General features: G+C 54.0%; 8 protein-coding genes across 8 annotated transcripts; 5 read left to right on the top strand and 3 right to left on the bottom strand.

Moving 5' to 3' along the window:
- Positions 1-1,123: 1,123 nt before the first annotated feature.
- Positions 1,124-2,614, top strand: N7459_003222 (alpha-mannosyltransferase; the record flags this gene model as incomplete). The annotated part of the gene is made up of 1 exon (XM_056942406.1): positions 1,124-2,614. The coding sequence occupies one exon, from the start codon at positions 1,124-1,126 to the stop codon at positions 2,612-2,614; it is 1,491 nt and encodes a 496-aa protein (XP_056802289.1).
- Positions 2,615-3,150: 536 nt separating this feature from the next.
- On the bottom strand, positions 3,151-3,585 carry N7459_003221 (uncharacterized protein; the record flags this gene model as incomplete). Its single annotated transcript, XM_056942405.1, has 2 exons — positions 3,151-3,252; positions 3,313-3,585. 2 exons carry the CDS (start codon positions 3,583-3,585, stop codon positions 3,151-3,153), a joined length of 375 nt encoding a protein of 124 aa, XP_056802288.1.
- An 862-nt stretch (positions 3,586-4,447) lies between these two features.
- On the top strand, positions 4,448-5,191 carry N7459_003220 (uncharacterized protein; the record flags this gene model as incomplete). The annotated part of the gene is made up of 1 exon (XM_056942404.1): positions 4,448-5,191. One exon carries the CDS (start codon positions 4,448-4,450, stop codon positions 5,189-5,191), a length of 744 nt encoding a protein of 247 aa, XP_056802287.1.
- Positions 5,192-5,587: 396 nt separating this feature from the next.
- Positions 5,588-6,572, top strand: N7459_003219 (protein-transporting protein BCP1; the record flags this gene model as incomplete). The annotated part of the gene is made up of 3 exons (XM_056942403.1): positions 5,588-5,668; positions 5,724-5,960; positions 6,018-6,572. The coding sequence occupies 3 exons, from the start codon at positions 5,588-5,590 to the stop codon at positions 6,570-6,572; spliced, it is 873 nt and encodes a 290-aa protein (XP_056802286.1).
- Positions 6,573-6,758: 186 nt separating this feature from the next.
- On the bottom strand, positions 6,759-7,698 carry N7459_003218 (chorismate mutase ARO7; the record flags this gene model as incomplete). The annotated part of the gene is made up of 3 exons (XM_056942402.1): positions 6,759-6,836; positions 6,906-7,557; positions 7,592-7,698. 3 exons carry the CDS (start codon positions 7,696-7,698, stop codon positions 6,759-6,761), a joined length of 837 nt encoding a protein of 278 aa, XP_056802285.1.
- A 346-nt stretch (positions 7,699-8,044) lies between these two features.
- On the top strand, positions 8,045-10,597 carry mdv1 (uncharacterized protein; the record flags this gene model as incomplete). The annotated part of the gene is made up of 5 exons (XM_056942401.1): positions 8,045-8,458; positions 8,535-9,138; positions 9,199-9,405; positions 9,459-10,273; positions 10,322-10,597. 5 exons carry the CDS (start codon positions 8,045-8,047, stop codon positions 10,595-10,597), a joined length of 2,316 nt encoding a protein of 771 aa, XP_056802284.1.
- Positions 10,598-11,114: 517 nt separating this feature from the next.
- On the bottom strand, positions 11,115-11,606 carry N7459_003216 (uncharacterized protein; the record flags this gene model as incomplete). Its single annotated transcript, XM_056942400.1, has 1 exon — positions 11,115-11,606. The coding sequence occupies one exon, from the start codon at positions 11,604-11,606 to the stop codon at positions 11,115-11,117; it is 492 nt and encodes a 163-aa protein (XP_056802283.1).
- A 277-nt stretch (positions 11,607-11,883) lies between these two features.
- N7459_003215 (uncharacterized protein) lies at positions 11,884-13,983 on the top strand (the record flags this gene model as incomplete). The annotated part of the gene is made up of 1 exon (XM_056942399.1): positions 11,884-13,983. One exon carries the CDS (start codon positions 11,884-11,886, stop codon positions 13,981-13,983), a length of 2,100 nt encoding a protein of 699 aa, XP_056802282.1.
- Positions 13,984-14,155: the final 172 nt, after the last annotated feature.

Here is a 14,155-nt window from a genome sequence, read left to right as displayed (position 1 = left end):
TCCCTTTGGTAGGTTTTGCAAATAGGGGCTACGGGATCTGTTTCCCGTGTCAGGGGCAGACCCGTGGGCCGAGAATGGAATGATGTGGCTTGCCATGTCCTATATCAGTGGCCAGTTACGATCTCCTCTGCAGGAGCTATGTTGAAGGCAGGCCAAGTCTCATTTGATATCAAAGGCACGTGGTACATTTCGAAGGTTGGACATGAATGACCTGCATTGGTCCTCCACGCGGCACATGAATATGTAGACAACAGCACAGCAGAGCCATGCGAAACGAGCGGTTGGTCCGGAGGTGAAACCCTTTCGATTCGTAGCCAGCGTCTCACAAATTACTCCAGATGAATAGATAATCCTAGTCAGGGTGGTGGTAGGAAAATGGCAGCGTGATTATTGTATATTGATGGAGATATGTCGAGAGAAGAGAGTGGATATTCGATCTTTTCGGTGGAAGGCGATCTCCGCTCTATAGGGGGGCACCTAGCAAGGCGTCCCTACTTGTGCTTGTAAAACTCGGTATCCACCAGGGCGAATAATATGCAAGTCGCAACCATCAATCCAGAGACTTGCGCCGCAATAATAATAGATTGCGATGGGTCGATAGGATCTTTTCGGTCTGGGCCCTGGAGACTTTCCGGGGTGAAATGAAGGCTGGAAACCACCGGCCAATCTTAGGTTGTAGGCTGTTTCAGTCGAGTCAGTTCTGACTGATCCAAGTTGAAGTATATGTATAAATAAATATATATATATCCGTAGAATGTGTCAACTCGAGGAGCGCCAAACATTTGGTCTCGTCTGCAGATCAATCTGGTGCGATGCGCGTCAGACCACCCAAAAATGACCACCTCGCCAAGCATCCCGGCAGCCCAGGCCCGGCTTGCCTCCCCGACCGTTTCTCCAATTCCTCCGAGATTCTCTCGTACACAATCTGCCCACAAGTCATGTCCTCCCCTTGAGTGACATGGACAATCATATACGATCACCCTGAGCCTCTGATATTGTCTGGGAATCGTCGATCGGCGCGCCCGTGTGCCGTCGACTGGCTTGAACCCCCTACACCTGCACCGCGGCGCGCAAAGGGAACAACCGGCCCTACGACCGTTCAACCTCCCTCGTCTCCTTCGCAATGGGTATGTTCAGACCCGGCCGGGCGAGGTCCCTCCTCCTCGCCATGGCAGCGATCATCCTCGTCTGTACCGTCTACCTCTACTGGACCCCGACCACGGCATCAACGACTGTCCCTACCGTGCCGAGCACGGCTTTCGAAGTTCCACTCATCGAACGTCAGAAGGATTTCTGGAAAGTTCTTCATCCCATAATCAAGCGCCACAACCCCAATTGCCCGTCGCCCGATAAGCTCGGCGATGCCGGCTCCGTCCATTTCGATCCCACCAAAGACCTCCCGCGGCCCGACGTGACGGGAATGAATGAGGATGATGAGGAAGCGATGGAGGACGCACACGCGAATTTCATACAGGAACTGAAGAAATCAGCAAAGGATCTCAAACCCGCCCACACCCCGGGCAAGCGAGGGTTGGTATCGACGGCTGGCGCGACGTATCTGCCCGTCTTCGTCTCATCACTGCGCATGCTCCGCAGGATGGGATCCACCTTGCCGGTGGAAGTATACATGAAGGATGAGGGAGAGTATGAGAAACGAGTCTGCGAAGAGGTGCTGCCGTCCCTCGATGCGCGGTGTTTGGTGCTGGGTGACGTGGTAGGAAAGGATGTCATCGAGCACTATCAGCTCAAAATATTTGCGGTCCTTTTCTCGTCCTTTGAGGACATCGTTTGGATGGACGCTGATTGCTTTCCAGTGGGAAGGCCTGAGGACTTACTAGACTCGGAACCATTCACATCGTCTGGCTTGGTCACCTGGCCTGACTTTTGGGCCTCCTCGGTGTCCCCTCTATATTACCGGATCTCACGCCAACCGGCGCCGAACATGTCTGCCCGCCAATCATCGGAAACTGGCATCTTCCTGGTGTCGAAGCGCACGCATCTTCTTCCTTTGATGCTCACCGCGTACTACAACTACTACGGCCCGTCTCACTACTTCCGACTATTGACTCAAGGAGGTCCGGGGGAAGGTGACAAGGAAACATTCCTCCACGCTGCCATGGCAGTTGGGGCACCGTTTTATTCTGTGAGCGAAAGGGTGCAAGCCATCGGTCATCGGCAAGGAGAGAAACTGTCAGGCTCTGCGATGGCCCAGTCGGACCCGCGAGAAGACCGGGCTCTCACCACACAGGATAAGTGGCGGACCAAGGACCCGTCTGTGGCTCCCGCCCCGCATATCTTCTTCATCCATGCGAACTTCCCCAAATTCAATCCTGGTGATAATGTCTTTGGTCTGGGTTGGGAGACGACACCTACTCTCAAGGACGATGGCTCCGACGGACGGGCATGGACAGCGCCTCCAGAAACCATTGCCCGATTCGGGTACGACGTGGAGAGAGCTTATTGGGAAGAGATCAAGTGGGTGACCTGCCATCTTGAGAGTGCCTTCAAATCATGGCAGCACAAGGCAGGTCTATGCCAAAAGGTCAACGACTATTGGAAGAATGTCTTTGCCGAGCCCCACGACGATGATCCCAAATTCACCCAGAGTAGTTGATTTCGTCGTCAACTATGCTTCTTTACTTTGGACAGCCAAGTGACAATCAGCTCGCGCTGATGAATCAAACGCCTGGTTATCCCTTGGGCTATGGACCTCAAACTATCACTTCTGGCATCAGCACGATTGTTACTCGTCAGGTTGTCAAGATGGTGGTATGGGAATATGTTGCCCAGCTCCTTTGTGGCCATCAGCCCTGCCTAATTATCACTCCGGAGCTCTTGCAGAAACTGCACTGGAATTTGGTTCTTGGGCGTTATCATGCAGTGAACATTACATATTCAGTCTCGACAATTCGAGTCGGTTGCACATACAAGGTAATATAGACGAGTGACGATCCAATACACCTACAGTTTTGATGATTTCTACTTTGAGAGTCCATGATTGTAATGCTTTCATTCGAAATACCCGCTGGAGCACGAGGCTTTTGTTCGTCATATCGTACATGAGTGCATCCCCAACCCCCTTGTAAGAAAAATCCAATGAGACATTGACAATTGGGGTATTTTATGGAACTTCATAACGTCGTGGCCAGTTTATTTCTTGACGCCCTTCTCGCGCAGGCGCTGTTCATCCTCGGCCTGCAGGTCGGCATCGATCTGAGCACCCTTGGAGGGCTGGTTTCCGTGGACCTTGGCCTGGAGACAGATTGAATTAGACGCGGGTTCTTCGATTGCAGTCAAGTGGTTTCAACTTACAGGCTTGGTCGGGTCCTGCTTGCTAAGCTCGGCCTCGGGATCGGCAACGTAGTTGTGATGGTGGGAAGGGTTGGGCTTGCCTTCTTGCGAGGCAAGCTTGTTGGCGATGGACCGCTGATCCTTGGAGTCAAGGTTCTTGTGGCTATGGGTCTGGCCCTCCTTGTAGCGCTCGTGCTCCCTGATGACCGACTGAGGCTCGTTGCGCTGGTCACCAGCTTCGTAGAAGGCAGGGTGGCCAACGCTGGATTGGCCGGCTCCGTGGTAGGCAGACATGTTGTAGAGGGAGGAGAAAGAATGAGACGAGTAGAACGAATAAATGCAGATGAGTGATCTGATCTGATTTACCTGCCCGTTTGAACCTCGCCGTGCTCGATCTTATACCTGACGGTTTCTTGGGTAGTGATGTCATGCTGGAGTCACTGAGATCATAACAGTGGGGCGAGGCCCAGAACTGGCTGGAATGACACAAGATGGGTGTTTGATCGTGTGCACTGCTGGGCCCTTCTGGAGGGACTTGCAGCAGGACGAGGGTACAACCAAGGCAGCTTGGCTTGCGGTGACATCGTCGATGTACTGCGGGTTGCGCTGCTGCTCGCCCGCTCCACTCGTTATACTCCACCCATGCTCTTCTGCTGTCTTCTGTCTGTGTCGGTCATGTTCTCGTTGGTCAATGGACCGGTTGCTTTTTGCCAATGAAATGATCCGGCGAAGTTGGATCCGTGCTTATTTTGTTCGAAGCTGAGCTGCACGACAACAGCAGTCATCTTGGGGTATGAAGATCACGATGTAGCTCATCCTTTTGGTTACTGTGTTAGACAATCAGAGAGCAGTGTCTTGCTCCTAGTATATCTGTATGTGTGAGAAAACGCTGTTTTTTCTCCCTCTAATGGGCTGTGCTACAATATCTGTAGTTGTTGTGAAATTGTCCACCATCTGCATCTCCCGCCTGCATCGACCCACTCCGGCCATCGGCGGTGATTATGCACCTTCCAGCATGATGGCGAGCGCGAGGGTATTGGGCTGGAGACCCCGCCTGTTTCTCAGTTCAAGCTTCAGCTGCCGACTGCGAGTGGAAAGCCACTCTCCCGATCCGACCAGTCGATTCTCCATTCCGCTCCGCCCTCGCGCGCCCGCCATGAGCTCTTCAGCTTCAGCTCCAACCCCCGTCGCAGAGGTCCAACCCCGCTTCCAGCAGCTCTTCGCCGAGCTCGAGAATCGCTTCAAGTCGACCAGTCTGGGCAGCGACAAATGGTATATTCTGGCCACATCCACGCTGGCCGCCAGCCCGGACCCCGAGCGCGCAGACCAGCTCTACCTGTACCTCACCCACCAGCCCGCCCACGCCACGTCGCTGGCCCGGCAAGCGCTCGTCCGCCGCTTGCGCGAGGCGCTCATCAAGTCGGTCCCCATCGTCGGAGTCTGCAAGCCCATTGAGGCGATCCTGTCCATCAGCAAAGTCGAGCGCGACGAGGACAAGGATTACACCTTTACCCGGGAGAACTGGCAGTGCGACCAGGCCAATCATGACCGTGGCGCGGCATGGATGCAGAAGCTATACTCGCGGAACACGTCTGGCACGTTGAATCTGTTCAGTGCGCACAAGGACTTCTCGTGGCTGTCGGAGGAGATTACCTACGGCTTATTCCTGTCGGATCGGCAGGTGCTGGATGACGTTGATACTCAACTGGTCGTTCTGCCGGGTATCATGAGCCAGAACCTGCCCAATGAGACGCACTGGCATATTCGGGGTACCAGACGTCTCGGCCTGCCCAAGGAAGAGGTGCAGGTCATTTGGGACTGTGTGCAGCTTGTGGCGCAGTTCTTTGATGTCAAGTTGAACAAGGTTCCGACTGTAGAGCAGGTGGAATATGATGTCTAGATCCATAATGGGCGGTATCGAGAAAGAATAGACCATGCTCTTTTCGGTTCATTATTGTCGAGCGTTCAACAATATAGAATGTAAGAATTGAGCCGATTCTTGACTATATATATAGAGCTCCCCCGATCAGACAACAGTCGCTACTTGACCGTTCGAGCGATTTGAAATTTCATACCTAACAACGAGCTGCCAAATGCTGCAACCACTCAGCTTGTTTCACTCGAAGAATAAATCTTTCCTCAACGTTTCACTACAAAAAGTCGGCGCCAGCAGCAGAGCACCGCCATACTTGATCAAGGGAGCCGATAACGATAAGGAAAAAAGTTCGAAGGCGGCGGGGCCGAACGACTCCAAATCTTCGCCTTCCCCTTCAAGAACACCACAGTGCAGACCACCATGGGAAAGCGAAAGCAGGACCTCGGCGATGTGCCCATGGGTGGCACTACGCAATCAGCAGACGATGGGGACTCTGACGAGGTGAGTCCTACCTCTCGCTCCACACCCGGCAGACCAGCTGCTAAATCTACTTCAGGACATTGACATGGTCAATGTCGACTTCGAATGGTTTGACCCGCAGCCCGCAGTCGATTTCCACGGGCTCAAGAACCTCCTCCGCCAGTTGTTCGACAACGACGCTCAGATCTTCGACATGTCCGCCCTGGCGGATCTGATCCTGTCGCAGCCCACGCTGGGCTCGACGGTCAAGGTGGACGGGAACGAGTCCGATCCGTACGCATTCTTGTCTGTTGTGAACCTGCAGGAGCACAAGGTATGGTCGCAATAGTTCTGGCTCTATTCAACGCAAACCTGACTGTTCCAAATCTAGGACAAACCCGTCATCCAGGACCTGATTAATTACCTCAAGAGCAAATCTGCCGCCAATTCGGACCTCTCTACCCTCAACCAACTCCTTTCTCAGAACCCAGTGCCTTCAGTCGGCCTAATCCTGACCGAGCGGCTCATTAACATGCCCTCCGAAATTGTCCCGCCCATGTACAACATGCTGATGGAGGAGATCGCCTGGGCGCTGGAAGATAAGGAGCCCTACAACTTCTCACACTACCTCATTGTGTCGAAGACCTACGAGGAGATTGAGTCGAAACTGGATCAGGAAGAATCGCGGCCACAGAAGAAGTCGAAGAAGGGCGATGATACCGCCCCGCGGTTCTTCTTCCACCCGGAGGACGAAGTGCTGCAGCGTCATGCGCTGTGCTCGGGCGGCTTTGAGTACACCCACCAACAGGACGATGGCCACTCGGACTCCAAACGCGCATTCCAGGAACTGGGCATCCGTACCGGCGGCAGCTTGACCCTAGTCGAGGCGGGTAAGTTTGAGGCTACAGTGAAGGCTGTCCAGGAGTACCTGGCGCCACAGATGTGAGGGCAATTGATTTGTCATTCGATTTTATGTCCCAGTTACGAGAGTATATATATGCACTGGTGTCTTTCCAGTTTTTTCTTTATGTTTCTTGCTTCGGGCCCTTTCTCCCAGTCGTCAGCGACGCGAACCAAAACAGAGATTCTGAAAGAGTCCAAAAGTTCATAAATTCATGGCGAAGCTCCTTTTTTACTCCCATTGAGTCCCCTTCAAGCGCTGCATGAGATATTCTACTTCGACCACTTTGGTCAATGGGATAACGCATTCCTATTGGGTTGAGTTGGGTCAGCGATGATCATTTTCGAGTGTTGAGCGGGGAGGATTGGTCTCTTATACCTTGTACATCGCCACCACCGCATCGACGTTGATCTTCTGACCATTTTCCTCGGGGAAAGCAGGATCGGTACCGTAAGTCTTCGCCTTGAGACCCAGACGCTCGAGCACCTTCTGCTCAACCAGAGAATTGGTGATTGCCGCATCGATACCGGCACGGTCGCTAGCGCGAATCAAGCGCACGAAGGTCTCGGGATCCTTCTGGAACTTTGACTCAGCAACAAACTTGCCAAAGTGGATTCGGCGCGACAGCGCCTGCAAGCAGGCGACATCGCAGGTAGCCGCCGACCCGTAATTTTCCTGTGTCTCGCCGCGGTCTTCGCGTCCAAACTGCGGACATACCGCCGGCAGCACCTCGTTGATGTAGCGGTCCTTGATCACATCGTTGACGTTCACATCATTGTCGTGCAGGATGTGGGGGTACTGCAGGGGCTGCAGGATCGGCTCCTCGAGCACGTCCGGAAAAAATGGGTACTCGTCCGGTGACTGGTAGCGGCGCACTCGCGATTGCAGTCGTTCTTGTTCGCGCAGCATGTAATCTGCCAGGCTCAGATCGCTGTTCGGGATCTTCACGCCGCCGGGGACATAAATGGTCTTGTTGAGCGGGAATTGAACTCGTTCGATCAGGTGGAAGGTAATTGTATCCTCGAGTCGACTGAACGTCTGCAAGGTCAAAAAGAGGTTCTCACTTGTGCATGTCGAGCTCGATCAGAGCAGCCAGCGCATTGCGAGTGCGGTAATTGCGCTTGGCTTGGCGCGGGGGGACGCCAGGATGAAAATGTTGCAGAACAGACATGGGAGAGGCTCACATTAGCTGGAATCTGATATTGGCGAGGTCCAGAGCCTTGGAGGCATCGGACAGATCAATCGCTGAGTCCATGGGCGCGATACTGGGTGAGTTGGAGGAGAGGTAGAAGTCGAAGTGTTAGCCGAACGAAATCCGGATGACCTTCTCGAAGCGGCAAGCAGAGAGAGCCTTTTTATACGGGACTTTTCTGTTGCACAGACACAGCAATCAGGTAAAAATGTGATGTCCGCTGTCAATTGAGTTCAACGGGTCTCTTTAAATGCTCGCCTGCAGGAGCTAGTTCCACAGACAAACCGCTCGTAGAGTTGATGCAGCCCGATCTGCTGTAGCTGTAATGGGATACGCCGTACATCTGGAACCGGGGACTCGGTACTCGGGCAGTACCCAGCGCAGCGCGAGGAAACGGCCACCGGCGCCCGTACACCCCAGGTACTTCCAGACCTCCACACGCCTTGCAGCGCTCTCACTAGTGTCTGAGATCGACGGGACGCTCTGGGCGGCTGAACTTCGTCTTGATTGCGGTTTCCGAGCGGTAAGCGTACCAGACGCCCGTACCCGGCAAACCATCGCGTGGACACATGACGATTGCCTCTCCTGCAACCTCCGACTCTCCCTTCCACCCGCGCATGGGTCTTGCCTGAGCACCAAGACGAGTCCTGGTCTCATGGAGAATCATCGCCGTGACGAGTCGCCATCCGGCCTCTCCGATATTGTCGAGGGAGATGGCTTGCTCGGCACCGGCTTGACGGTAAGCTTTTTCTCGCCTGGGAAAGCATGCCCCTCCCCAACCCCATGCGGGCTGACCGACATGTCTCTGTTTGCAGACCCGTCATATCGAGGCCTTTGGCCGCAAGGTCACCTCTACGGCAGGGCACCTCATCGGTCCCGGCGACCAGGCCCACGGCACTCATTATCACAATGCCATGACCGATATCCACCGCGAGCTACGCCGGCCGACGGCGCAGCGGAAGGTCTTCTCCTTGACCCAGACCACCCCGACCGACCTGGTCCGCTCCAAACTGTCGACCGCCGAAATCCAGTCGCGTGCTATTTCTTCACTCCCGGACGACCTGCTTGCCAACCTCCCCGAAGATACCAGCTCCTATTCCCTCTTTCAAGGGTTCCAGGCTACCCTCCCTGAAGATGAACATGCACACAAACGGTCACACCGAAGGCGCAGCTCCAAGAGCTCGAAGCTCTTAAAAGACGGCGAAAGGGCCGGTGCCTTGACAACTGGCCCGGCCGGGTTGAAGGAAGAGCGGAAAGCCCTCGGTCGTCGACTGGACACGATGGGCATTCGAAAGAACATGTGCAGTGCCGAGATTCACGAAATCGATAACAAGATCGCCAATCTGCACAAAATGCGCCAGATTGTCCTGGACCGGTTGGCTGGCTTGGAAATGGACGAAGCAGCATTGGAACATGAACGTAGGTGACTCTGGACATGGTGGCGATTGGAAACGAACGCAACTGATGAAGTCGGGGTAGTCACGGAGCTTGATAACAAGCTGGAAGATCTACCGGAAGAGACGCCAGACACATCTACTTCTGCTGAAACGCCCAAGTCCTTGGAGGCCCAGGACGACTCGCTCGTGTCTTCTGGAGACCCTGCCATGGATGCTTCATTCATGTCGGAGTCTATCTATGATAAACTGCCAGCCCATTCACCAAAGAGCTTGCGGCATCGATCTATACGTACGTTTTCATCTTAACTCTGGGAGTGGATCGGGACTAACGATGACCTTTAGGCAAGCGCTCTATGCCCATTCTCCACGAGCATTTTGCACCGGGATCTTTGATTAAAGAAATAGAAGCCCACACCGACATGATTACCGCTATTGATTTCGACTTTCCATTTGGTACCATGATTAGTGCCGCGCTGGACGATACGGTTCGAGTATGGGATATGAATGTGGGCCGATGCTCCGGGTTGTTGGAGGGACACCACGCCTCCGTTCGATGCTTGCAAGTCGAAGACAACATTGTCGCGACGGGATCAATGGATGCGTCTGTCCGGCTCTGGGACCTAAGTCGGGCTCGGCCAGCGACTCGGGACAGCGGCCGCCTCAACAGGCACGAGCGCGATGACCAGGAGGATATGTTGGAGCATTCTTCGCCAGTCCCGCCTTCCTCCAATTTGGAGGACTGCCATGTTTTCTCGCTGGAAGCACACGTTGACGAAGTCACTGCTTTGCACTTCAAGGGCGACACGCTTATTTCGGGCTCCGCAGACAAGACATTACGACAGTGGGATCTAGTCAAAGGACGATGTGTCCAAACCCTGGATGTCCTGTGGGCTGCCGCCCAAGCATCTACATCAATGACAGGAGATGGGACCTGGCGGCCCTCCGGCCGTCTTCCCGACGCATCTGCCGATTTCGTCGGGGCTATCCAATGCTTTGATGCCGCTCTGGCGTGTGGCACAGCAGATGGTATGGTCCGTCTCTGGGATCTTCGCAGTGGTCAAGTGCACCGAAGCCTTGTGGGCCATACGGGCCCTGTCACATGTTTGCAGTTCGATGATGTGCATTTGGTGACGGGTAGTCTTGATCGTAGCATTCGAGTAAGTTTTGCTGCTTCCCTGGTGAGACCGCTCTCTAACATTTCACAGATCTGGGACTTGCGTACGGGCTCTATCTACGATGCCTATGCCTACGACCACCCCATCACCAGCATGATGTTCGACTCCAAGCGCATTGTAGCAGCTGCTGGCGAAAACGTGGTCAAAGTCTATGACAAGGCTGACGGCCACCACTGGGACTGCGGCCCTGGCGTTGGAATCGACGACGAGGGCCCATTCCCATCGACTGTTGAGCGTGTGCGCCTCAAGGACGGCTACCTCGTCGAGGGACGCAAAGACGGCACCATGGCCGCCTGGACATGTTAGAAACTCGAATCCCCGCTATATTCCCTGACTTCTGCTCCCCTTTATCCTCCATCGCTCCGGTATCTTCGCTTGGGTTCTTTCCCAGCCTCCCTCCTCTGCCTTCTGCGCCCGTTGTATAGTATTCCACCCCCCTCGAGATCTGGATGGAGTGATCAGGCGTATTCTAGAGTGGCAGGACCATGGTTTTGACTGCTTTTTCTGTATGTAAACATCACGCAGCGTTGGCACACCAATCCAATCCATCCCATTCGTTGGAAGTCCATTCTGTGGGCAGAGTCAAGTAGGAATGTAAAGATACCCCTCGCTCCATAGTGACACCATGAGCAATAAAAATAGCACCAGGGAGCAGTCCGAGCTAAGATCAATTGGAATCGCAGCTAACAAAGCAACGTCGAAGAGTAGTTGGTGGACAAAGAGCGCAATGAGACCCTCTCGTTGGTCGGGACCAAGTCGAGGCGCTGGGATTCTTCACGGATTCTTGAACACCACCTGACCGTTGTCTTCCCATTTTCCTCCTTCAACCACTCCGACCTTGCGATACATCCATCCCGGCGTGATGCACCATCCTCATCGGATGGTTTGTTGGTGATCGTTGTGTTTCGCCCGTTTCGGAGGATCCACACCCCCTTTGGCCGCAGTCACGTTCCGTCGCGCGTCTGCGCGTCTCGACTTGCGCAGAATCTGGGGTTGCGGTCGCGCCTTCAACGTCCACGCCCTGGCTGTTCAATTTGGATTCTCGGACTCCCTTTGCATTACGAGTGAGACTTGGCTGTTGCGCCTGATCTTCAGCGCTTGCGCGATCCCCTGCGGGCACCTTTGGAGGGCCTCTGTTGTGCCTGGGTCCGTATACCACCTCCCCACAACCCTTGTCCGGGCCTGTATAGGTCTGAATGGAGATGGAACTAATGTCCTGTAGGACTTCAAAACTCATTGCTCCCCCGGCGCCGGGGATCCGCCTCGGCGAGACGCGCCCAGGTGCGTCAGACTGGCTCGTCTCAGTGCGCAGCATCCTGTAACGGGACATTGAAGAGTAAGTGGTTTCGTCCTTTTTGACTCAGAATTGAGATCGACAAAGCCTCTTGTTTTATCCTCATACTTGTGTGGCTTCCTGCTCTCTATTCTCGTTACAAAGCATCTTGCTTTCCACGCTATTCTTGCCTTGGACATGCAACGCTTGAGATGTTATGAATTCTTCTTGCTCTGATTGTCATTCTCTATTATTTGACTTGTTCAATTACAGCAATAATCTAAGCTCCCGCCTAAGGATTGGTTACTGATTCATCTAGATGGCCCCTAAACGCGCTGCGGCGCGCCCACGTCAAGGTAAATCCAGATGGTATGAGACTGAAGACGAAGATGATGGTCTTCCAACATTACTCAGTCTCAACCCTGGGCCTGTTCTCCCCGCCGTTCCAATTCGCGCATCATGGAATTATGGTGCCCAGGGAGTCGCGGCGATGCCCGCACGCATGCCTGTTTCACCAAACATCGACATGACGGTGATGGCAAAAAACATCGATCGTGGCAAGGCGATAGCTGAGAAACGTGATCCCATCCCGCCCGAGAGAGTTGAAGAAGAGCCCCAACCTCAACCACGGCAACCAAAGCAGCCACGGACGCGTGCTGGACGACAGCCTGCTGTGAAACGACCAAAAAGGGAACCGACTCCTGACGACCAGCTTCGGCAAGGGCTTCGGGATAGTACTCAACCATCCGACGCAACACCTTCACCCCCTGTCCCACAACCAGTTTCTACGGACTCAAGTCCTGACGCTGAGCCCCCTCTGCAGCGGCGTTTGTCGGTGATGTCCAACTCTCCACTCTACCCGTCACCACTTCAACGACTAGGATCCCCTCATCATGATGCTTCTCGAGATACACCAGACCGTGAAAGCTCGGTAGACAATGCATCTGAAATATCCTGGAACCTGGAACGAAATATCCACGAGGACAACCTACAACGCACAAGACCAAGCAAGTACCGCGGGGAGCCTCATGGACGCAACATCACTGCACCCCCTCGGCGCCCTTCTGGTCTGGCTAATATTGTTCACGAAACAATTGAAGAAGAGGAAGAGCCATTTTCGGAGCAAGCAGAAGAGCCTGAACAAATAGTGGAACCTGGCTCTGACCCAGTCTCGGAATCATGGACTGCGCCTGTGCGGACCATAATCCCTCAAACTTTCGGGTCTGAGCCTCCCTTGAACAACCCCGAGCCATCATCCCTCAAAGAAACCCTATTCAATCGATGGCTGCCGTTGATAAGACCAGGTAGCCCCGATGGCGAAACTTCTGAACCACCAAACCGGGCTAACTGGATCCGAGTCACTCTTATCCTGCTGATATCCCTGCTTCTTGCCTTCACCTTCCAGACTGGCCTCGCGGGGAGGTTATACTCGTCTCTCCCTCTCGGCAGAACCCCCTTCGAATTCTCCCCGAACATGACCGAATCTGCGCTCTTCCACGGCCTGCAGACACAGGTGTCTAAGATGAACATGCAGATGTCGTCCTTGTCGCGTGAAATGGTTTCTGTTCGCTCAGAACACGCTCAGCACCAACGTCCTCACGTTGTGAACCCCACCGGACAGCCTCAAAGATTGACCCACAAGATCAATTTCCTGGCACCCTCCACGGGCGCAATCATCGACCCGTTCAAAACGGGGCCCACTGCTGCTCGCACAATTCCGCTTCCGAAGAAGATTTTGAACTGGGTTCTCAGTTATCTAGGATTGAAGGAGCCTGAAGATCCAGGTCCCGCGCCTCCAGTTACTGCGCTTCTTCCATGGGAGGAGTTCGGGGACTGCTGGTGCAGTCCTCCTCGCGATGGAGAAACACAAATTTCAGTGCTGCTGGGTCGTAAAATCGTCCCGGAAGAGGTCGTGGTCGAACACATCCCGGCAGGTTCCACGCTTGACCCGGGTGTCGCACCAAAGGATATTGAAGTATGGGCTCAATTCCTAATTGTTCCTCCCCGTTCAACTCCAGAAGCTCCAGCCGAACAGTCCTCTCGCTGGTACTCACCCATTGTTCCTTGGTCTACGAAGAATCCACCACAACAGCCTGTCGAGTCATCACCGATTCGAAAGAACCACGAGATCGTCGAAGAGAGTTCACTACATGAGATTCTCATGAGCTCTTTGCATCTGTCCAACACATTCGACCAGGAGCGTGACTACTCAGATGATCCTCTTCTCGGGCCCAATTTCTATCGCGTCGGGAAGATGCAATACGACATTCACGATGACAATCATATACAGACATTCGGCCTCAGCACCATCATCGACATTCCGACCGTTCGGGTGGACAAGGTGGTTTTCCGGGTGAAGTCGAATTGGGGCTCGAACCACACCTGCATCTACCGGCTCAAACTACACGGGCACATCTAAGTCCACGTATAGCACCGCTTTTAATGACTCGGTGGCTGCTATTTACGATCTCGAATTTGTATACTTCCAATCCCTTCGCTTCGTCTTCATGGGCTCTTTGTTTTTTATGCGCCGGTTCGGACAGGGGCGGGGTTGTTTTCCCCTGCAGCGCGGTGATGATACCTTGCATTTA

Source organism: Penicillium hispanicum (genome assembly GCF_028827665.1).
Source record: "Penicillium hispanicum strain IBT 35686 chromosome Unknown utg000003l_segment0_segment0, whole genome shotgun sequence".
Lineage (NCBI taxonomy): Eukaryota > Fungi > Ascomycota > Eurotiomycetes > Eurotiales > Aspergillaceae > Penicillium > Penicillium hispanicum.
This window is presented reverse-complemented; position numbering and strand designations above follow the sequence as displayed.